Source organism: Dermacentor silvarum, chromosome 1 (genome assembly GCF_013339745.2).
Source record: "Dermacentor silvarum isolate Dsil-2018 chromosome 1, BIME_Dsil_1.4, whole genome shotgun sequence".
NCBI lineage: Eukaryota > Metazoa > Arthropoda > Arachnida > Ixodida > Ixodidae > Dermacentor > Dermacentor silvarum.
Window position 1 is genome coordinate 41,048,568 of NC_051154.1, and position 24,017 is coordinate 41,072,584.

At 48.2% G+C, this 24,017-nt stretch overlaps 2 protein-coding genes across 2 annotated transcripts in view; both read right to left on the reverse strand.

The window, feature by feature from the left end:
- The window catches only part of LOC119436594 (titin-like), a 215,517-nt gene extending 198,254 nt beyond the window's left edge, over positions 1 to 17,263 (reverse strand). The window contains exons 1-14 of the mRNA XM_049666848.1: positions 17,139 to 17,263; positions 16,960 to 16,990; positions 4,946 to 5,247; positions 4,362 to 4,492; positions 3,298 to 3,507; positions 3,041 to 3,234; positions 2,406 to 2,917; positions 2,161 to 2,286; positions 1,963 to 2,032; positions 1,313 to 1,542; positions 894 to 1,037; positions 616 to 783; positions 345 to 437; positions 63 to 206 (exon numbers count right to left, since the gene is read on the reverse strand). Coding sequence (XP_049522805.1) covers positions 63 to 206; positions 345 to 437; positions 616 to 783; positions 894 to 1,037; positions 1,313 to 1,542; positions 1,963 to 2,032; positions 2,161 to 2,286; positions 2,406 to 2,917; positions 3,041 to 3,234; positions 3,298 to 3,507; positions 4,362 to 4,492; positions 4,946 to 5,247; positions 16,960 to 16,982 — 2,347 coding nt within the window. The 5' untranslated portion in view covers positions 16,983 to 16,990; positions 17,139 to 17,263. The remainder of the gene's footprint in view (positions 1 to 62; positions 207 to 344; positions 438 to 615; positions 784 to 893; positions 1,038 to 1,312; positions 1,543 to 1,962; positions 2,033 to 2,160; positions 2,287 to 2,405; positions 2,918 to 3,040; positions 3,235 to 3,297; positions 3,508 to 4,361; positions 4,493 to 4,945; positions 5,248 to 16,959; positions 16,991 to 17,138) is intronic.
- Positions 17,264 to 18,484: 1,221 nt separating this feature from the next.
- Positions 18,485 to 24,017, reverse strand: part of LOC125945226 (uncharacterized) — a 49,611-nt gene continuing 44,078 nt past the window's right edge. The window contains exons 24-26 of the mRNA XM_049666849.1: positions 19,838 to 20,170; positions 19,614 to 19,754; positions 18,485 to 19,547 (exon numbers count right to left, since the gene is read on the reverse strand). Of these exons, the coding sequence (XP_049522806.1) occupies positions 18,804 to 19,547; positions 19,614 to 19,754; positions 19,838 to 20,170 (1,218 nt within the window). The 3' untranslated portion in view covers positions 18,485 to 18,803. The remainder of the gene's footprint in view (positions 19,548 to 19,613; positions 19,755 to 19,837; positions 20,171 to 24,017) is intronic.

The following is a 24,017-nucleotide window of genomic DNA, read 5'->3' on the forward strand; positions in this document are numbered from 1 at the left end:
AATGAAAAGTTACGAAGACGCCGACTGGCATCGCAACACCGGTGAGAAGAACTGCCTCTCACCTTTCACCCTCAAGGTCGCTGTAGAGACAGCCTCTCCCTTGGCGTTAGTGGCCCTGCACATGTACACTCCGGAATCCTCATAACGAAGTGACATGATGTTCAGGGCGACGTAGCCAAAGCTGAAAGCGCTGTTGATGCGCGAGCCTGTAAATTTGCAATATGCATCATGGTAAGCAGAGGAAGCACGCGGTATTCCAGTGAAAGGGGCAAATGGCTTTGCAATCTACGCGTAAGGTTGCATGCAAGTGGGATCTTTCAAAAGCTTTTGTAGCAAATAAATACCTGTTGTCAGCGGCTGGCCGTTAAGGTACCATTCCACCTTCATAGTGGGATCGTTTACAGGAGTCAGCTGCGCTTCGAAGTGGCAGTTCGATCCTGTCACAGATAGAAATACGTACATTAGTCACTCCTTTGCAAGGGTACTATACGATTGCAACCGAAGTCAACGCTGTTTGAAATGGATAGTTATTTCATACGGTTGAACATATTTTAAATAAAAGCCCAGCCACTCTAAATCTACTTCATGCTCTTAATTGTAAACAGTGCGCTTTACCTTCGAGAAGGTTCTCCTTGTTGCTCAGTGGTCTGATAAATACAGGCTTAGTAAGAGTTGCGGTCTCGTCGATGGAGATCTGTCGGGAGTATTTCTCGGCATCTTCCAGTTCCTGAATGGCTCTGATACTGTCCTCTTGGATAGCTTTGCGTTCGATTGCTGGCCGAGCTGTAGCGCATAAGCGGAGAAAAAAGAGGGGGTTTGGTGGAGAGGAGTCACTGATTGCACTACAGGGCAAGTAATATTGAAGAACACCGACACAGAAAACGTAAGCTTACCTGTGCATCGCAGTGTGGCCGTGGTCGTCGCCTCTCCGGCTTCGTTGGCTGCCCGGCAGACGTATACGCCAGAATCCTCAGGATAGACATGCAGAAGCGTCAACGCCACATATCCAAAGCGATACGTGGTCATTACACGGGAGCCTGAAATAAAGAGTAAAAATTCACTTTAACTTGAAAGAATAAAATCGCCCTAAGACAAAGTGCATGCATTTGCGTGGCAGACGCTGTGGTGCATATAATCATTACAAAAATTGTATTACTTTAACAGAGAGGTCTGTTTACATACTTTTCTCTTACACAGCAATGTGGTAACCGTATAGTTTCACACTCCCCAGCGACCGGAAAATTTTGCACGATAGTGCGCGAAGCATACGAAGTACTTCTTGAACACATATTACGGACTGCTGTACACTCACTTGCTTCAATAGGGCGTCCGTTACAAAACCACTCAATGATCATGGTTTCGTCCCCGATGGGGATCAGCCTAGCGTCGAGGTGTCCGCGCTCGCCCTCGTGCAAGATCAGGTCCTGCAAGTGTGTAGTGAAGGCCGGCTTCTGGGGCGCCCTCTCGTCCTCCGATCCCCGCACTGGCTGATAGGCGCGCTCCACGTGACGCAGCCAGATGGTTTCGCGCGGTGGCGACTTCCTGCACGGTGGTCACAAGAAAACTGAAAGTTGGCGACAGCCTCAACACTTTTATTCCTCGTGTTTCAAACACCTCTCTCTGTTATTACTTTTCGTGAGTCAAGATTATGGTGAGCCAAGATTCCAAGACCCCTAGACTCCTATTGTTATCATTATTATTGTATTCACATCTGTCAAATAAACGTTGCCATTTTGCCGGGCCCGCTTCCTTCGCGGTGGATTCCCTGATGATGGAACGCCCGACCCCTCCAACCCCCACCCCCCCTTTTCTTGTCTCTAGATTCTTTATATGACTAATGCCCTTAATATTTTAATGTACAATTGGATTAAGCCTGCTGTACCTTGTGGCACGGACAGGGAAGGGGGGCGTAGTATTTTATTTGTTCTTTTTAAATTGCCCCAACATAGTGCCTGTACTTACTCGGGCGATATAACTTTACTTGGCTTGGGAAGGTGAAGCGACCATGGTTCGCTGTGCTTCTTCGGTTCAGCTGTAATGAGCAAGGAAGAGCATGGCAAGATTTTTCGATTCGTTAGCGATTCATGTCGACTGTCACACAAGTAGCAAAACCACGTTGTCCAATATAGTTTATCGAGAGGCGCATCTTTATTAGCGTACCTATCACATGTAGTCGCGCCCTTGTCGCCGTCGAACCCGCTTGGTTTTGCGCAGTGCATTGGTACCACGCCGAATCTGAGACGGTGGCACGGTTCATGTACAACGCTGAGCTTCCTTCTTGCGTCTCTGCAAAAACCAAAAAGCAAACATCGTGCAATACACGCTATGGTACGCTGCAAATGGGCAGTGACGGCTGCGTTTCGAACAGCGGTGGTGAGTGATGCCACACTAGAAGGCGCACTCACCAATGATAAGGTCGGGCGGCTGCGAGTGGACCTGTCGGCCGTCCTTCTGCCAGGTAATGCGTGGTGTCGGCGTACCCACGGCACGGCAGTGCAGCGTCACCGACTCGCCCTCGCGCACGTTGAGTGACTGAAAGCGCTCGACGAACTTGGGTGCCACCACCTGCTCCTTTTCGATGACCACAAGGTGTACTTCGAAGCGGCACTCGCCGCTTTTGTTGTTGGCGATGCAAGTCCACGTGCCGGCGTCCTCCCGGGATGCCGCCGTAATCATGAGTGCATGCTGGCCTCCTTCGTTAACCAGCAGCTTGTGCGTGGCGTCGTCGTTGACGGGAACCCCGTTCCGCAGCCATGTTATGTCTGGGAATGGCCGTCCCGATACGCGCAGATCGAAGCGCACCATCTTGCCTTCGGTGACCTCCTGGTCCTGGGGTATTTTGATGAAGCTGGGCTTGAGCGTTCGTGATGTTTCTGTCATAACGAAACTGGATGAGTCTGGCTGTCTTGGCTCCTCGCTGCAAACGAAAGAATGCGGAGGCATGTTGATAACATACAAACGTTCAGCCTGTTTGCATGGAACACAGGCCGTGCAGCTCAATATTGCAGCGTGTACTTTGAGCCAAATTGTGGTCACTTACGCCTTAGGCATAGATTCTATAACCAAGTGCGCAGAGCAGGCAACGCAGCCTTGATTATTTTCTGCGAGGACTGTGTAGTAGCCAGCATCTTCAGGCAGAGCCATGTGGATGCGGAGAATGTAAGTCGAGCCTTGCTGCTCCATGATCACCCTCTGCGATGCTTGAAGGCGCTCGCCGTTTCGGAACCAATACACCTGCGTTTACGAAACAGACGCAGTTCCAATGGGGAACAGGAAAAGGTGCTTCAGATTCTTTACCTGTGCTGGAGGATTGGAGGCGATTTTAACTGTGAACGTGGCATCAGATCCTTCCAGAAGCTTGGAGTTGCGAGGTCGTGCCTGAATTTGAGGTGCAGAAATGGGCGCGCCTGGTATGGCCGGCTGAGGAGCCTGCTCGCGTCCAATCAGGAACTGCCGGAACTCCACTTCGCGTAAGAGCCGGTACTCGAATGTGTCCACTCTGAAAGTCTGCGAGTAGTACGAACACGTACCCATTCATGGGCTATTAGGCTCTGCGTAGCCGTACATAAGCACGAAGGACATGCATCACATGCGCACGCGCATAAGTATAGTTGCCTAACACATTACGTTGTCAGTTTAGTCGGATTGGTGCACAATATTATTCAGCCTTCACAAAATAACATTTTTTAATTGTTATGCTTGTTGTGGACTCATCAAGTGTATGTTATAGGATTTCACAACAGCGATCAGCTAGTGGTCAGCATATTCAAATCACACAAAAGATGCACGCACATGACGACATTTGCCTGCTTAATGAAGCATTGTGCGCAACACTAATGTACATTATAACTATCTCTGATGCAAGTGCAAATTTTGTTCCCTGACTTTGACACGACCGATGAAGTCGACGTGAACCGCGAAGTTAGCCCACTCAAAGCAGATGCTGTCTCACGCAGCAGCATATGAGCTTGCGCTCTGTTACTTTGTCCCCATGTTTTATGAGCCTTTGCATCTTCAGACATGAAGGCGGGACCAAGTTGTACACGCATCCTTGTATCTGGCAGCATGCATGAGTGTGATGTTATAGCTGTGACGTCCTATTTTTCACTCATGTAGCAGTTATAGTAAAGCAGAGAAAAGAGACAGACACGCCTTGGTGTGTATAAGGCGGAAAACATTTACTAGCGCATTTTGCAATCACGGCCTTTTTTTTCTACGTTCTGTAAAAAGTTTTTGTATATTGGAAGACTAATTTTCCAGGATCCGCCAAATTTATGATCTCACTCGTCCTAAACAGAATGTTCTTTTTCCTAAGTCTTGTTGTTGTCGTCGTTGGTCTCGCTCACCCAAGAAAGCCTTACCTGGTCGTGACCAGCAAAGTAGTGGATCGGCGAAACGCCATCTTGCACTTGTGTCCTCGAATCGATGACTTGCGTCCTTTGAACTGTCGTCATCTGTTGCATCTGACCACGCATAACAGCTGCCGCCGCCGCTGTAACGGAAAGGAACGAAATTTCGTCAGCTCATTGCGTAAGCCATGTGTGATCCATCAGCTCATTCAACTAATCCAAGCTTGAGGTCATTCATGCGTTTCCTCTCAATAGCATAGGATCATGTAATGTCATGAAAAGTGTGGCTTGTTGATTTGTTTTCTTCACTTGTAGCGCAAGGAGTCGTGCGCTTGGTGCGCTACTGATAGTTACACTTATCCCGTTTTGCATGATAGAGGTATTTTTTGTGCCCCAGTGGAAGGTAGCAAAGTGGCTACTTCCACCTCGCTACCCTCCATTCTCCAGCCGTTATCCGCCCCTTCTCATAAAGCGACAGCCGTAGCACTTTTATAGCTGACCGTCGCGGCTCACTCGTGGTTTACCACTAGCAGCGAAGAACCGGGATGCGTACAAGGTTCGCCCACGCGGAAGAAGCTGCGGGGCCGCGCACTCACCGCGGATGGTAAGGGTAAGCGAGGCCTCGCCCGCAATGTTGACGGCCGAGCAATTGTAGTCGCCGTCATCCTCGGCTGTCAGGTTGCGGATGTGCAGGCAGCAGATGCCTGTCGTCGGGTCGTAAGTCACCTGACGCCTCGGGTCGTTGCGCAGCGGCATGCCCCGCCGCGTGAACACCACCTCGGGAGGTGGGTTCCCGTGTACTTTGACCTGGAACTTGGCATCAGATCCTTCGTACAGCAGCCCGCCGCCCTGTGTGATTGGCTCGAACGTGGGCGGGCTGGCATTCGGAGGCCCCCACCTGCAAAAGAGGTGAAGAGGGAAGGCGTGAGACAGCGTCGCCTGCTCCTGAAAAGTTGCGTTTAGCTCGGCCATGGCTGCTCATTGAAGTCTTAGTCAGGGGCGCGGAACCGTGCCAAGCCCAGGAACATTCTACGCTACTTTACACGAGGTAGATTCTGCGAGCTACTGAGTGCATCTTCATTTTTTTTTTTTTTTTTTTTTGCCACGAGTGCAACCATGCAGCAGCCCAATGTGTGACGTGTATCGCCTGGTCAACATGAACACCGCGGTTGAACGTCACCCTAAGCATCTCACGAGTTTCACCAAGATGCCACCGTGAAAAAAAAATCTCAAATAACAGATCAATAACTTAATTTTCTGTTATAAAATTGCGTTGCCTTTTTGTTTGTTTAGTACCCCCGATCCCTAGAGCCGGTTCAAGTATCGCAATCTATCACTTCAAACACTCGCGTTTCCCGTTCCCAAGCGGAGAAACAGTGACACACATTTCACAGTCCTGCCCGTCTCCCTCAGCGCTGGTCCACATCGCCTCGTTGACTCCGCGTGTCTGTAGTGCGACGCCGCTTGCGGCTCAACTTAAGACCCGCCTCAAGACGAAATGATGCCGCAACCTTTACTTATAGTAACACCGATTGCTAGCGCGGTCACACATCCCGCAGTTTTTTGGAATGCTGCCTGAGAAATGCGCTCGAAGTGGACGCTCCCAAAGAAAATAAAACAACAACAAGGCAGGAAACTATGGTGACAGAAGAAGACCAACGAGGCGTGACTCACGCCGACAAAAGTGTTCGTCGTCACTCGTACTGTTGCAGAGCCGGGCGTGAGTCACTACCCACCGCTCCTCCCCCGCGATTCTTTCTTTGAGGTTTCTCTCGCGAGTGCCACGCTGGTGTTCCCAAAACGTCTCGACCTGAACACCGGTCATATCAGATTCCGGCCGGCGATGTCTACGTCAGTTCGCGCCACTTGCGCGCTGCCGCGTACATGTTGCCAAATCACTGGTCTCGGACTGCAGCCGACGGAGCGCTTTCGTCAAATTGTGTCGTCCGTCATTCCCCACTGAGGAATGACGCGGGAGCGCGCCCAAGAATCGATGCTCTGTTTAAAGCTAAAGCTGTGTTACGATCACTCTCTTTTGGCATTCGCACCTTATTTGCGAATATCTCTGCTAAATTTCTCAATACTGAACGTAAAACTCTTTGTGTTTTCAAGTCTCACACCCCTGTTCTTGCTTGTTATAACAGGTCTTTTCCTGACCTGACAACATGGATGGGCGACGGACGCAAACCGCCTGACTTTGCGTCCGTACGTGTTCGTTTCCGATCTGACTGTTTACTTGATGTCATGCTTCACGGATTAGTACATTCGGGCAGTAATAATAGAAGGAAACTTCCGTGCTAAATTTAAAACAGCGCATGTGACAAGTAGCACGCGAGCGATATGTAACGACTTCTCAAAGCCAATTAAAGGTCGTGTATTTCTGGGAACATGACTATTACGACCAGCCACCCTAAACGCGGACCTAGCGTTATTTATGGCTTTCGCACGGCTGCTTAGCCTCCTGAGACCTGAATAGAGCTCAGGGACGTAATTGTTCTTCAATGTCGGTTCTTATTACTGACTGGCATGCTACGAACGTCAAACAAATATTTTGTTCAAGTGCCACTCCTAGATACCAGAAGCACCCGTCGTGGTTGCTTAGTGGCTATGGTGTTGGGTTGCTAAGCACGAAGTCGCGGGATCGAATCCCGGCCACGGCGGCCGAATTTCGACGGGGGCGAAATGCGAAAACACCCGTGTACTTAGATTTAGGCGCACGTTAACCCCAGGTGGTCAGAATTATTCCCGAGTCCCCCACTACGGCGTGCCTCTTAATCAGATCGTGGTTTTGGCAAGTAAAACCCCATAATTTTTAGATACCAGAAGCACCAACTCCATCTACGTGGACAAACCAGCTATCGCCTCATGTTTGAGATGGTAAAACGGGTTTTCTTTTGCATAAACACATAGATGAAGATGCAACATGGTGTGGCAGGTTGCCGTGTTGGCGCTGCATGATAGATTTTTAGGTAATTTCGTGGTATTCAAGAAGCACTTCATGGTTGCTCATCGTTGTCTGTGATGACACTGCGGCCCATGTCAAGCTAGTCGATTTTCTCGAAAGCTGGCAGCAAGAATATAATTAAAGCACTTTCCGCATACATCTTACTTCATATCCTGGGTAAATATGTTTCGTAATCGCATCCTGGTTCATTCTGAGAAGAACTGAAGGCAATGGGCAATATAATTTACAAGTAGTCACTCAGGAGGTTAAGCCGGTAGAGTCAAAGAATTTTGTTAGAAGCGATTTTATTGTTCCTTCGAGATGTACAGTCCTAATACATTGCATTTAAGTACTATATGGTCGTGTTCTATCTGCTTTTAAGGAGTGTACTGCATTCTGCAGTGCATCCACGGACTGTATCGGTTCGCCCAGTGCTGCGGCGTGACTGCGACAGCTGCCCTCAGCGCTTATCAATCCGAGTACATCGTGTCCATAGGGTTCCCTTCGACAATGAGGTCTCAGTTTCCTCGCTGGCGGTTGCGCAGAAGCGGCCCGTTATGCAACGCAGTAGCGCCCCTGCAGCGGCCGCCGCGAGCCGTGGCGCGGCTCCAGCCGGCCGCCGCCACAAGTTTAGCCCGGGGCGCGGACTCAAAGTTTTTGCTGCGCTGACTCGCGTGCCAGCCCCGCCACCGGGAAACACGTATCTGGAGCGCCGGGCCAAAAACAGACGCCGGCCCGCCACCGCCGCACCCTCGCGCGTTCGCATGTTGCGACCGGGCCGCCGCGCTGTGTAGCTCAAGCCGAGGCGGGCGTCGACGTGTCCCTTTCAGGACGACGGGCCTTTTCGTCCAGCGCGGGTGGCTGCGCTGGGCCCCGCGAATACAGAAAGAAAAAGAAAAAGAAAAAGTCAAAAGAAAAAAAGATATATGGGGCTGCCGTTACAGCTATTGTAGATATTTTTTTCTATCTGAGCAGCCTTAAAATTACGGCAATAAAAATGTCTTCCCTTTTCTCTCTCTCTCTCGCTCTGTGGGAGAGGGGAGCTTTGTGTGAGTGTGTGTGTGCGTGTGCGTATGTGCATGCGAGTGTGTTCTACTCTGGTCACAAAATCGCTCCTATAGCCAAGCCGTACATTTCGCGTTCGCCATCGCCGTTTCAAATACGCTTCTCAGGCCAATACGATGCTAACCTTTTCGTAAAAAAATGCAATAATGCCAACTGTACTCTGCAGCTGCGTGCCAGGCGTCCTTGCATGAGCGGATGTTCTCTCTTAAGGGCCTGTGTGACGGCCGCGTGTCGAAGGCATGAAACGTGCGTCCAGTTACGACGTCGGCACAAAGGCAAGGCCTCGCGTAGCTGATGAGTTATCCACTAGCGCGAAAAAAAAAAAAAAAAACTAAATAGGAGGAATCTTAGGAACGCGCCCTTCTACCTTGATGTCAACCCATCCTCCTCTTCACTCCTGCCTCCCCGGCCCTCCACATCCTCCGTCGCGCACGCAGAGGTCGCGCGGCTCCCCTCTTTTTAGCAAAGCGTCCTTAGAGTACTCAGGGCCACGGAGTCTTGGAAGCCACGTTGCAGGCAGGCAAGCGCCGCATTTACTTGGGGTCGGTCGTACATATCAAAGCGACACGGTGTACGGCGTGGGCAAATAAAATGATGTCACGTAAAGACAAAAAATGTCCGCACAACGCCGATCTTTCGGTGCTTTTTTGCTCCTCAAGAAATTAAAAAAAAAAAAAAACGCTAGCAAGCACAAACAGAAAAAAAAAAAAATGCGGGAAGGGACAAACTTTCGCGTAGGGTACCAGTCCTCTCTATTTTCCTACAATCTCCCGGCGGCTTACTTTCTCTGAGCAATACAATCACTGAACATGCTCACATTCTTCTAAAATAGGACGGACATTTTCTTCAACGCGTTATAGCCGTAAATAATAGCAGAACGCACTGTTTCCTAAAGTGCGGAAAATATTCATCACTTATATTTCTCATTTTGAAAAATGCATCTCATTTATAGCCATTTAAATTGTTGTATCGGCTCACGGGGTCTCCCGCACACCGCTGCCATGCAGCTCTATTGCAGCACATCGAAAATCACGCTGTTCGTATCATTGCATCGGCTCCTTGTAGCGCTCATGTTGCCCCTATCTTCACTGACGGAAACCAGCTCTCACTAAATAAAATTATCTGGTATAACCATGGTATTGCTGAATATCACCTACTTAAAAATTCACATTTAAATTATGTAATTGACAGAAACAGTCTCACTAACCCCAACACTATATTACATTTTCTTTACAGAATAATCTCACACTCCCAAATATGCGCAGCAACTATACGGCAAACTAACGGCTCATCTAAAATCTTCGCCAACATTATCATCGTATCATCAAACTTATACTGAAACTTTGTAAACTGTGTCCCTACTCCTATGTACTTTTTTTGCCCATGTCTTTTGATTACTGATTCATATACAGCTTTTGTGTTAAGATGTGTGAAGTTTTACTGTTTCAACATTGCATAACTTCTGTAAACGTTTTTTTTAAATCTCCAATCGCAATTGACGCTTTTATATTACTGTATTCGTATGCAACTAAGAATAAGAGGTGTCCGCTGCAGTTTCCAACTGTGGTACCTCTTTCTGTATGACATCTCATATATATATGTACCACTAAGGAAACAATAAAATTTATTTTGAAAACGAAGAACAACAATCACTTGCCAAACCGTGACATATGGCCAGCTCCCATCTAAAATAACCAAAGTACAGACACAACACGTGACTGGAGGCCCACTGTGCAACACTTGCCGCCGTTTACACGTGAATAACACACCCTGTGATGCGTGCGAACGTCAGGTATTAGCAACTTCCTTGAGCCAAATTGACATCATTACGGACCCCTTTGTGAGGACGCCATCGTTGCAGGCAGTGAAGGCAGTGCGCCTCGTGAAGTATATATAAAAAAGTGTCTCTTAATTACGCTATCGCGGTGTATTTCGGCATTGAAAATATGCGTTTAGGTGCGATTACTGTGCGTGCTAGCGAAGTGATTGTTCACGTCTTTGCTATTTTGTGTAAACAAAGGGTCCCAGTCCGGTAACTTTGCTCCTGCTCTTCTTTTCGAAGTCTTTTTTTCCCCCGTTTTTTATGTACTTTTAGAAGCTAAGCAACTGGACCTAAACATTTCTCATTGTTTCGTTCACTCGTTACGTTTTAAATGATAAAACGATAGTGCAGTATTACGTTTCTTACTGCCAAATCGAGGCCACTATTTATATCACGTGAAAAAAGGGGGGTGGTAACAAAATGCGTCATCGTTCCCGCATTTAGTGAACCTTAATTAAAATTTAATGTCCGCCTAAGTAAAATTATACGCTAACGTTTCCTTATACGTTTGACCACTATGCTAATTATTATTATTATTTGATTTGAAAACACTATACACAGGAAAGGGAAAGCGAGAAGCAAGGCTGGCAACTGCTACCGGAAGGGGCACAACGCCTGCCTACTCTTCAGAAAGGAGGAGACAGAAACACAGAAAACGGAAGATAGGAAGAAGGGGAGCTAAAGAAAGCTGGGTAATAGGTCAAATGATTATTATCTTTTGTTTGACCAACAAACGTCAGCGCAGCAGTTTTGTCAGCTTTAGATATATTAGCATCTATTCTTGACTTCAAACATCGCTAAAAAGGCACACTGTGCACAAAGACATAAGAGTAAGGAAAATAATAATATATAGGGTGCAGGGAATGGCAGTGCTTTGTTCAAATGTCTAATATTATTCAAAACTATCAGCCAATTTTGACGGATGGTTTTATGTGCAGAAGAAAGATGCAGATTTTTTGAGCCATCCTAAAATTCATAGGCCGCGGCATTGTCCGTAAGTTTACTCAAAACGCTGAGTTACAGATTGCTCGGATTATCGCAAAAGCTGCAGTGGCCAAGTAATGCCTGGAACAACAATACATTTCGCTATCTTTGTTGGGTACGTAGCGATATCTTAAAAGTTGTTTGTGAAATAATGCAAGCCCGGGAAGACTTGCCCCCGAAGGGCCGACATATTGTCAAGGAAGCCGCACGCTGGTTACAAAATTGAAATTTCACGTGCTAGTTGGGGATTTGTGCGTCCGTTAGAGTTAAAAACTAGCAGTGGTATCGTAAGTTTCATTAAAACTGAATAAACTGAAGTTGCTTTATATATATATATATATATATATATATATATATATATATATATATATATATATATATATATATAATTATTTGTGATGCGTTTCTATTGTCGTTTCATAACTTATTTCTTTCTCTCTCTCCGAAGCGTATTACCAGTAAGTTTTTTTTTTTTTTTTTGAGCAACCATACGGTGCTCGACCATAGATGACGTCAATTGAGTGCAGCTAGGAGAACGGCTTTCTGCCTAAGATAATATATTACGTCGGCAAAATCTCTTGAATCAAGCAAAGTGATCTTTTATCTCCCCTTTACCATTCGTGGCAAATTTTCAGTTTTTTTATCCAGTTAATTTTACTTGTTACAAAAGTAATTATCTTTTTCTTAGCAGTGACGACAGCTACGGCGTAAAAACACCGCAGGCGACTTTATTCCGCGCGGCAGGCACAGTAGATGAAGCTGAGCTGCCAGGCTCTGAAAAGTGTGGATGAGGGAGCGCTCATTTTGGGTGCGTCGGGAAGAGATGATCAAGAAGTGAAAAAGAAATGCGTAGTGCTCTGTGTCACCGGTGCTCGCCGAAGGCAGTGCGGACGCAAGGTTCGCTGCGCCAAGTTCCGCCAAGGTGATTTCCACATTTCCCCGACGTTCACGGCGTCTGGCCCTCATAGCACGAAGTTTCTGACAGTGTCCCAACATTTCGCTTTCTAGGAAGTGCGCTGCAGCTACGCTCGCCAGGACGGCTCTCTAATTTCAACTCCATTTCATTATCTCCGTGGTGACGGAAGCTCATAGTGACGATCCTTTCCTTCTGCTTACACAATGTTGCTATCTTGAAAATGCCGCGCTGGTGCCAAATCGCGAGCTCCCATTCCGCTCCCCCCCCCCTCCCACTCTCTCCCTCTTTTACAACGGTGTAGCTACACTTCCTCTTCACTGCTTTGTTCCGCAACACCATTCAACAGCCAACACGTCACATTTTAGCTGACGGCTGCCGCTCTAAGACCTCGACCTGTAACTGTCGATCTTACAGCAGCGACGCGCAGTGATTTGTTGGCTGCTGAAAAAAAAAAAAAAAAAGCGTTCGTGGCAACGCGACTTAACTCAGCTGCCGTGTTCATGTTCAGACTTGACTAGAGGAGCAAGGAACATCGCCCCATCGCTGTCCCGGTAGGAGGTGCCTCACGTTGGCGAATCGCCACTCGATCCATTGCTGCACACTCCCCCGCGCTGGCTCAGTGGCTATAACATTCTACTGCTGAGCACACGGTCGCAGGTTTGATTTCCGGCCGCGGTGACCGCATTCCGATAAGGGCGGGATAAAAACGCCCGTGCATTGGATGCACGTTACAGAAGCTCACAATTAATGCGGAGCCACCCCACCTATTAATCTGAATTTTGTTTTTTCACCGTAGCCCGCATTCGAACAGGGTGCACGCCGAGTTTCCATGCCTCACCGTACAGCGTTATGAAAGAACAGAGCTTGAAATCAGCTCTTCTATGGTTCAAATTGCGAAAGGGTTCCCATTTTTTTTTTTTTTTGAAGCCTCGGCTGTGGGCCACTTGAGCAGCGTGACATCATGAAGAGGAGGCGGTGCTGTCGTCAGTGTGGGCGCATTGGAAAAGCAGCTGGCCTTACCCCAAAAGTGACCTACGCGCATGAGCTTGTAGGCGTAATTAGCGCAGCTACAAGTTATCTTGACAGAAAATTTCAAAGGATATGTTTCATACTTTTTTTGTTAAAGGATTCCTTGCCGAAGATTACATATTTTCTGGGCTTTACTAACGCAGTCCTGCTATTGTATACCTAACTGGACGCTTTCTTGTACACCGCGTCGCAGAGCCCCCCCCCCCCCCCCCCCCCCCCCTTTCAACTATTGTTTACAAACGGGAAACCTGTCTGCAATGACTGGTGAGCTCGGGCGTCTGTAAATTGCGAAGCAATTTGGTTTTGTGTTTAGCAGGCGTCGACAAATAAATATATAAGCGAGCCTACTGCCACTCCCCTTGTGGAAGCAAATTGCCTCCAGCTATTATGTCATATGGATATGCTGGTAACGCTCTACTGAAGTACATAAAAAACGTCGCTTTTGACAGCACAGAAGCTTCAACACTGCACATTCCTATGACACATGATGTATCGGTATGTTTATGTGATTATGTAAACAAAGGATTGTCACAAATTTATGTCCCTACGCTCGCTTCATTTTGTTTTGTAGAAGGGGTGAACAATGGAAAATTCTGTGCACGGAATGAACAATCACAAGAGCGACGACCTCCCACGTACTTGAAACAATCAAGCACCACTGCCAAAAGTGTGCAGCAGGACAGTAAAGTGTGCTATGCCGGGTTTCGGTCAACGCTATGTACTTACGACTTAAGCGCCTTTTAATGGCCTAGGACATTATATAGTGCATAAAATTTTCAATTTATTATTTCATTTCACAGGTTATTGAGAGCGTTAAATTAAGAGATCGAACGCCTGTCATAAAATTCAGAATGAAAAGTCGTAGCGCCGCAGTAAAATTGCAAGAAGAATCTTGTCTAATCAGACTGCGTGCGCGATGATTGACAGATGCTTCTAGGAAGTCAATTTACTAGCGAAAGACCACAATAAATATTTCCATTGCATTTTTTCGATGAATGGAACAGGCCGACGAACAAGCATAATTAAGTACATCCGAGGTCGTCACACATGTGAGCGATCGTTTGTTACGAACCACCAGAAAAAAAATTTTAACCAAGAGAACTCTGCCATAAATTTTTTGTGCGACTAAGTTTTCTGTGACTTCCTAGCAAATCGGCTCCCTGCAAAACCGACTAAGTAATGCCTTTTTCGCCATTGAAATGGGATCTAGGACGCAATAAGATTGCAGCCAAATAATTTGGCTAATGGCGTCCAAACTAACGGACAAAATAATTTGCAATGTGACTAAACTCAATGCCTGCGCACTGGTGGCGACTGCATCTGTGGGAGCTATAAATAACTGCTCACGTGTGCAGGGTGAGTAAAGTGCACCCTACGACCTGACGCTAGTTCAATCAACGCATGTTGCAATGCGTAGGCGTCCACGTGGAACAAGAGTAGTTTCACTGCCTCTCTGTCTGTCCACCTCATCTACTCGCTAGCGCTGGCTACCGTTGACACCTCCCCGTAGGATGTACGTTTCTGAACTAAGCGCGCACTGCAGAACGCAAGCATCTAATTAGGACAGCTTTCAAACGTCCGCTGCTACGAATGATCGCCCAATCCAGGGGCGGACAGCTTGTGGCATGAGCACGCGGTCTTGCTAACGCCAAGGCAACATTTCAAAAAAACAGTTTATGGTGCTTATTCTTGCCGACGTCCTCCGTAGGAAGAGCTATTTGCAAGTTGCACGTTTTGTCAAGCACACAGATAAACATATAATAGCTTAAATGTATTAAAATAGCAGTAAAGAATAGAAATAAAATTAACAAGTATAGCAAATATCCGTGCGCCAAGTTTCACGATGGAAAAGTGTGAAGTGAACTTGAATACACACCAGTTACGAGGATATTTGATCATAAATCGAATCATTTTAATTATTGTGGTTAAATAATTTTTGTTTTATTAGCTGCTGGACGAGAAGAATATCGCTTTAGCGTCGAATAATAGGCCATGATTCTCAATTACCACAATTTACGTCGATCTGTGGTATCGCTTTAGCGTCTAATAATAGGCCATGATTCTTCATTGCTAAAATTTACGTCGCTCTGTAGTAACGCTTTAGCATCGAATAATAGGTCATGATTCTCAATTACCAAAATTACGTCGATCTGTGGTACACAGAACGTGACATTCTTCATGCCAAGCAACTACAGCAACTACAAGTCGGGAGACATGCAGCGTTTCTTTGCTCATATTCTACCCCTTAATGATTCGTTATTTAACTAATTTCCAGAAAATAAAACTTGAAGTACAATCTATTTAGGCAAGTGCACCAACCTAACAAGAGAATACAATAAAATAATCATGAATGTAAGTCATTCAAGCACTTGGCCTCAAACGACTCAAAGGCATGCCAATGACAGAGACAGAATGCGCTTTCGCAATGGAACAACTGAATATTTATGCGGGTGTCAGAAGGTTACCAGGAACACTCATTACATTCATTATTCACTGTCGACATTATAATGAGTCGATTGCGTCATTGCTGTCGCTGTCGGCAGTGGAGGCGAGGGCTATCTTTCAAGTCGGAAAAGTCAGCGCAAAACTGCACCTTATCTCATTATATAAGAAAGCAATCAGCTAAACTTGAGTCGAGTACACAATATTCACGTGACTGAGCTATGTCCTTGCATTCACGAAGGATCGCAGTAAAACATTTGATTTGGTATCTGCTGAGCATAAACTGGCTTCAGGGTAATACGTCTGCGTGCACGCACAATAAGCAATCAACGCCAGTCTAATTTCAACTCAGTTAATTGATTTTCCCGGACTTCCTAAGTGTAGCTTGTGGAAGGAATAGATTTAGAAGAACGCCGTCGCATTGTGCAGGGAGAAAACCCGTGTCATGAAATCATGCCCTGCCCTAGATATTTCTGCCTACATCTTATTTGTTATTGCTGGCATTCTTTGTTGAAAACATGTTTCTATTCGCTTGTGTAAACAGGGGCTGCAGAGACAAGATGGCGGACCTGTTGGAAGATCTGTCGCCTGCGCTGAGCTAGCAGGAGACGATGTCAGGGAATGACGCATCCAGACCAAAACAGTAAGACTACTGTGGAGCTGCGCAATTCGGCTTTTTTTAGCACGCAAGTCGGACAGCCGTCTCCTAGGGGAGCTAACAGCAGGCGGCACCCTATCGCGGCAGCGTTGGCACCGACTCGAAAGCGGAAAAGAATAGCTCTGGCATGACCAGTATCCTGACACCCCATCAAGCACGAGCTAGTATAATTGCGCATAACGAGACATTGCACACTTTCTCGCAGATCCAGGTGGCACAGATAAAACGTGCACGGTTCCGTTGAAATGGGAACAGGATATTTTGTTCAAGAATATTATTCCAACTCACGGTGGCATCACTTGCACCACCTACGCCACCTAGCGAAAAAAAAAAAAACGCACACTTGCCCCAAAAGAAGGGAGGCCACTAACACCAGCTGGAACTCGGCAAAGTTATATTACAGGTAGCAAGTATAACTCCACAGGCGAAAAAAAAAAAGAAATAAGGAATGTCCTGGGTTTCGGTTTCAGTCAAAGAAGCAGTGAGCGGGCATAGAAATAGCGTGCCTTTGCTATCACTTCGCAGCCTGCCGTATTTTTCACGTCCGCATCGGCGAGGTGCATGCAAGCCCCGGACTTCCAGCTGGTGCCGAGCGGCTGTTCTATTTCGAGACACCGGCCAAAGGAGCCGGGGCGCGCCGACTCGCAGTGATTTTTTGCGCCGCAGGTCGCACCCGGGAGGCATCCGAGGGCGACCTGGGATGCCAAAGCACGGCGAGCCTCGCTCGTGGAAAAAAGTATGGGCACTTACGTGTGGGCCGGCTGCACGACCATCCCGGTTTCTGGAAGGCAAGCAGTGGTAGGAATGAGCACCGGAGTCAAAGACACACTCGAGCTCTGTGGACCGCGCGCGAGGCGAGGCCAGCACTTTTGACGTCGCCTCGAGCCGGTCCCAGGGAGACTTTAAAGCGGTCCACGATGTGGACTTACCGTTTCGAGTCGGAGTCTAGAGAGCGTCAAGCCCGGAGAGGCATCTCCAGACACTGGTCCCGAATTAGCTAGCGGGACGTTCCCGTTCCCCGACGCATGCGCCCCTGACAGGAAATGACGCGGAGAGCGCCCCCTTCCCGCCTATTTTTGCCCCGGTGTAAGCTTACGCCGCCGCCATTTTTGGAAGCGCATTTCTGGGGGCGGCCGCAGTTTCTCGCCGGCATTTCTAGGGTTTCGACCGGTGTTTACTAAGGCGCGTATTTTCGGCGTCACTGTCACGATATTGGCGATTAGTCGCATCATCCGGCCACGGTGTCATCGCGCCGTATGATCCACACCATGTTTCCGGTCGCGTGGCCGTCAAAGCCTTTTTTCGTCGGACCGCGGATCAGGGCGCGCCCGGCGGCGGCGCTCCCGGAATAGGCCGCCCTTGACAGCAACTGACCGAAGACGGTGAGCCTGCAGCAGGCGCTCGTGTTGCCCACCAGGTTGGACGCCGTGCACACGTAGACGCCCGAGTCCTCGGGGAACGCCTCGGGGATGCTGAGCCAGGCGGTCCAAGGGGCCGGCCCGCACGGCTGACCCACCACGTGGTCGGGCCCGTGCACGGGCTGGCCGTCCTTGAACCAGCGCAGCCGCGGAGCCGGGCAGCCCGTGACGAGCGCGCGAAGCGTCGCCGGCTGCCCTGGCGCCGCGTACACGTCCTCGGGACCCTGCGAGCGCCGGGACGCTGGCACGTGTCGTTGCGTGTTTGGCACCACTCACCTGCAGGAAGACGGGCGCCGACACGCGCTGACCTGTTGCCGGGTTCTCGGCGATTACCACGGCTTTCTTCTTGGGACTCCACACGGGGCTGGCCGTCTTGGTGCGAATGATGGAGCGCGGACTCTGGAATTGGCCCGTCTCTAGGCAGAAGCTGGTGCGCACCGAGAGCGGCTCGAACAGCGACGGTCGGCTCTGTTCCGGCTGCACCGGCGGCGGCGCGCGGATGGGCCTGCTGCCCAGCAGCGGTGCATCGTACTTGGGCTCCAGGATGTCGAATTTGGGCTCCGGGGCCACCGGGATAGGCTCGACGCGCCCCAAGGGCCCCGCCGCGCGGCTGGCCCGACTGGTGCTCAGCTGCAACGGAAACGGGACCCCGTCGCGGCCATGCTCCACTCATCAACCACTGTCGCCCGAACAGCGGCATAGAAAGGCGCTCGCGATCGTTTGTGCATCAGGCTTGGTTTATGTACATTGTGCCGCAAGCAGCAGGCCCATCTACGTGCGCGCAAGGAAGCGACAGCCACGTGTGTGCAAGGTGCTCACGTTTCATTTCAGATGGGAAGGAGACAACATGCAACACATATTGAACACAAAGCATGGCTTTATTTCATGTCACCGTTACAACTGTGAAGATTATTTTCTCTCGGTTTTGGTCAAGGCACTGTGACGAGCATGCTACACCAAACACTTAAGGACGGGCGGCCAAGGGTAAGGAAGGAGAGCGCTCTGTTCCGAGCGGCAGCCATACAGACAGGTAACACAACGGAGAGCACCACCAGAAAGCACGGACAAGAAAGGTGCCTTTGGGACAGTCTCCATGCCAGCCTTGAGCCGAGCAAGTATAAGGAGGAAACTAGAAGGGGACGCCGCATTGAAAGCACGGCGTCCCAGGTAGGCCTGCTACTTGCGAAACTCCCATTTGTAGACCAAGGGACCCCTCACCTCTTTAGTTTGGGTCTTGGTAATCTCAGTGACTCTCTTGGTCACTCGGCGGGTCACTTCTTCTGTGACTTTGTCTTTGGCACCTGCATTGTCCACTATTTTCGTGGTAGTCTCTTCCGACACCTCCGGCGGCATCTCGTTCACGTGCGTCACTTCAGTCACGCGCATTTGCAGGTCTCCCGACAAAGCCAAGCCAGTCGAGTCTCCTGGTCCCGATCGAGGCACCTTTGTCTCGTACACTTTCACCTCGCTCGCTTGCTGGATGCCCTCGTCGCGTCTTTGCACGTTGTCAGTTCCTTCGTCGTCTTCGTCAAGCACCACTAGCTTTGTGTTCGCGGTCACAACGCCATTAGGACCTTGCACGCGCACTTCAAGGTCGCCAGAGTCCTCAGGGAAGGCCTCAGAGATGGTTAAACTGAACACAGCCAGTGACGTTCCGGCCACGTTCTCCAGTGACCGGGTGAGCCGGAAGTCTGGTGAGTCAGTTATAGGCTGACCCGACCGAAACCATGAGGCAGTCAACTGGCCACCGGGCGGCTGCGCACTGGCCACGCTTAGGCACACCTTGGTTCCGCTCTGCACCACCAACTCGGAGGGCAGCGAACGGGCTAGCCGCAGCTCCGAGCCACTCTTGGACACGGACACGGTCTGCTTCGATGTCCTCGATACCGCAAGCTGGGTGGTAGCCGCCTGGACCGCCTTCTGCACAGAAAGAAGACAGTGGTCGTTTGCGCCCTGCTCAGGAGTTTGGCGGAATCAAGCGGCTACCTGAGATTCGCGAACGTGCATCCTGCAGCCCGTGCGCGTGCGTCCTCCGGGGTTGCTGGCCTCCACTTCGTAATGGCCGCTGTTGTTGCCTGCCACCTTGGGAATCAATAGCTTCACGGTTCCGTCCGGATCGTGGCTGACCTGCAGTGATGCGCGCAGATGAGTTGAAAGTGACTCGGCTCATCAAAGTCTCGCGAAGGCGACAAAAGTAACGTCTGTCATACCTGGAAATCCGGGCTGGGCAGCAGTTCTCTGCCATCCTTGAACCAGTGCACGAAGGGCGGCTCCGGCGCCCACAACTTGGCAGTGAGCACCACACGGCAGCCTTCATCCGTGGTCACATCTCTAAGAGGCTCCAGAAACACGGGAGCGGAGAGCGGCACACGCACTTTACACTCCGTGTAACAGCTGCCCATAGGGTTGACCGCCGAACAGCGGTACGTGCCGGCGTTCTGGGTGCCTATGCCGTTGAACAAGAGAGAGCACTTGTCTCCCCGAAACAGCAGCCGCACCCGCTCGGACTCCTTGATGGGCTGTGTGTTGTGGTACCAAATTACCTGCGCAATGGACAAAGAATATAAGCTTCGTGCTCCACACATCTAAATTTCCGAATCCCTACGTGTGAGTGAAGTCATAGATTTCAACGCTTGATGTCAAGGTGATGATTTAGGCGAGTTGGAAAAGTTCACTCATGATGGCTGTGAGCGCACTACGAAACAAAGGACTGTCTTTTGTTTGCGTAGTGCGCTCAACGCCATCTTGGTATCAAGCCACGTCATTTGCTAGCCGCTTTGATCTCTTTTGTCGCAATTATCTGTTGCTGTTTCCGAGACATTAGCATCATGGTAGCATACAAACTCGAAACGAAATCAAGAAAAGGAGAAAGGAACCTTTCTCCTTACGGCAGCAAACCATGAGATGACTGCTATTGCAAGAATTTCTTTTTATTGCGTTTCAGTACGTCTAACTCCATTTCAGTCCTCCATTTATTTTTGGCATTGAAAAAACTGAAACACTGGCTCATATTTTCCACGCCAACTGCAATCGCACAGCCGTGTTGTCAAACATTCGAGCACCTGACACGCACTGCTCTAGCTCCATACTCAATAGCTCAATAGTTAGTTCAGTAATAAAAATATTAAAATAGCTCGTACTTATGCTCCTATGCTTGGGCAACTGCATGCGTGCCATTTTTTTTCTCTTTCTCTTATTAGAAATACCGAAGCCTAAGTGAAGATTACGTGAGCTGAATAATAAAGTAGACGGAATGACACCTGCATCAGGGTGACCGTGCCCAGCTGAAGCCTTAATCTTTTCCGCGCCATATTAAAGCACTTAACACACAAAAACGTTAGTTACGCGCTGACAGTCACGGTCTTTTTACAGCACCTTGACTATTTCACAGCTGACAGCGTTAAGGTTAAGAGAAGACACGTTGACAGCCGCTTAAAAATATAGTTTAGCGTAACGGAAGTCAGTTTTAAATAAATATACCAAACTCAGTGTGGTCATCTCACGGGACTCTTTTCTTATGGGCCAAGCATTTTTACGTGACTTCGTTTTCGGCCTAACATTTTTTTGTCTTTCATTTTCCCGCCGCAGTGGCTTAGTAGCTATGATATTCTGCTGCTGACTACGTGGTTACGATTTCGATTCCAGTATGCGGCGGCCCGCATTCCGATGGGGGCGGAGTGCAAGTTCGCTCGTGTATCCTGCACATTGAAACACCTGCACATTAAAACACCTGGGGAGATCAATATTAATACGGGGCCCTTCACTACGGCGCCCCTCATAATCCACTCAGTAGTTTCTGGACTTTCAACTCCACAATTTATTTGAATTTGTTCCCTTCGAAATAAGCCTTACAATTTTGTAAACAAAATATTTACCTGCAGTGGCCGACTTGTAACTAGTATAGTCTCGAAAAGAAAGGTTAACTTACATGCCGAATTCCATGTCCCACTCTTGCACCTTTTTTATGATAAGTGTGTTATTGTAACGCCGAGGAAATGATTTAGACAAGTGCTTTGGCTGGCGCTGCTCTAGAAACAGAGCAAAAAATGCACGTTTCCAGGGAAAAGGGGATTGTTATCGGAAACATGAAGAACTATATTTACAAAATAAATGTAATCGCTTGACTGGTTATTGCTATCCGCTTCAGACCGAACCCCCAAGTTTACCACAAAATTTTAATCCCAATCGTAGTCATGATCTCTGCCTAAGTTTAGAGCGAAAGGAAATAATCTGAAATGTCGGTATCGGATCCGCAGAGGTCTTTTCGGGAGTAAACGCGAATTGAATGTAGGCACCGGGGTGCAGCCGGAAGGTTTTGACCTATTTGTGTCGACGTAAGGAGACCCGTCAGACGCGGTGTATACATGCTTCAAATGGAGATGTATAAAACGAACATTCTTTACGGCCTCAATGCTTGTTGAGAAGTGCCAAGTGGTGCGTGCATTTGTGATGCATAGAGGCAGTACCCATCTACAGGGTGGGATGCGCCTGTATAGGGTGGCAGATATCAAACTGATAATTACATAAGCACATTAAGCTGCTTCCACAATTAAAGGAGCTCACTGTCCACGCTATAGTTTATCTTAGTAGGCGACTGAGGTATATGAGCAAAGGTTCAAGAAGGAGGACAGAAATGGTAAGGCATCATAATGATAACTGACCGGAGCAACGCTGTGAAGACCAGCTTTTGCAGAGGGAGCACTTGTTAACCATTCAAGGCAACCACCGGGCGTTTATCTTGAATGTAACAGCCGCGTGTACTTGTGCGTTCCGTTAATTTTTCTCCAGGACTGAATGTAACATCGATGTTAATAACAATGACGGGGGTAGCGTACATTTACATTCACTGCGAGACGCCGTGTTATGCATCCTATACGATGACATCTGGCGGCGCAGTTACCTAAATTTTGTTGCTGAAAATTTTACTTTGAGTGATTTTAGCCTGACAAAAAATATCCAAACCACCGAATACTTGTGCGAATGTTACCGTAATTTGCGGTATACAAGAGCGATGGTTACCGCCATGTGAAACTGTGGTTCATTAGGGTTACCGTGTTCAGAGTGCGCACTGGCATAAAGGCAATGATGATTGAGCCTGGCGGGAAAAGGAATGAGCGTGAGAAAAGGTGGGCCCACACCAGCAACCAAGATTCGGAGAAGCTGAACATGGAACGGATGAGTGATGACCCGAAATTGAAGAAAGTAATCAAAAAACAGCAGTGTCGTGTGCATGCATGAGAGAAGACGGCATAAGATGTAGCAGACCCGAAATATGCCGGTGCTCTTTTTCTTTTTACCAGCTATCATTAGTGAGGACAGCAGCTGGCTTTTGCAAGATCACTGCAGCACCGCAGCTCCCGTTGAACGTTTAAACATCGCTTTAGTGGCAGAGACAAAAGCAGAGCGCGACGCTTTGCAGGCACCTACAATTACAGTCATCCCACTGACACCGCACTATCGGAAGACTGACATATGCGCACTGAACTAAACCCCGACTCTCATCGTCCAGCAAATCCAGTGTATAATTTTACCACAAGTGTAACTGAGTAAACAGTCGTTTAAGCTCTGTATAAATGCACAAACATGGTTAATAGCTCGGGACATATATTACCTGTGAATTTGCGGCTACATGTAGTGTGAGTGTTTACGTGTATGAGGGGACACGAAGTGCGTTTGTGCGATATTCTACTCAGAATTATATGATGTAATCCCTGTATTTCTCTTCCTGCAGCTTGAAATTATAATAATTGAAAACAAGACTTGAAGCTAAACTTTTCGACAGAATTACCTGTCTGGTTGGGAAAATTGATAAAGACTTAGAGATCTTAATTAAGTCCTTAATTGAAAACAAGCACGGTATAATGTTGTATGCACCTGTCAGCAGCCCCGATGCTGCAATGATCATGATGTGCACAAATATGAAGCGAAGAACGTTATACATAAGCAAATTTAAGAGTGTAGATTATACGGAGCGGGCTCAATTGTTATTTCAGACACGTATAATGCAGTGAGGAAGTTGAGGTGTACATTTGGAGGTGCTAAAATGTAGTTTACTTTTTATTTCATCTACGCTTTTGGTGCAGTCCCACTCGGCATATACTTCCCACATGTAATGTTTTGTCGTTATTTCGTGCTGATTATTTGCAAAATGTGAAGTGCCGTGGAACCTTGAGTACGCCACACATTTCCCGAGCATACAAAAACTCCCTTCTCATTTCTTATTACCTGTACCACTTATCCCTCAAATGCTGCTCTTTCTGGGCGAATAAATAAGTGAGAATTACTCGAAAAGTGCATTCAATTGGCTTTTAGAAAAATTAATTAGTTCGTCGTAAAGGGTCCCGGCTGCAGTTTTTACTTTGGGACCCCCTTTCTGTTTATAACTATTTC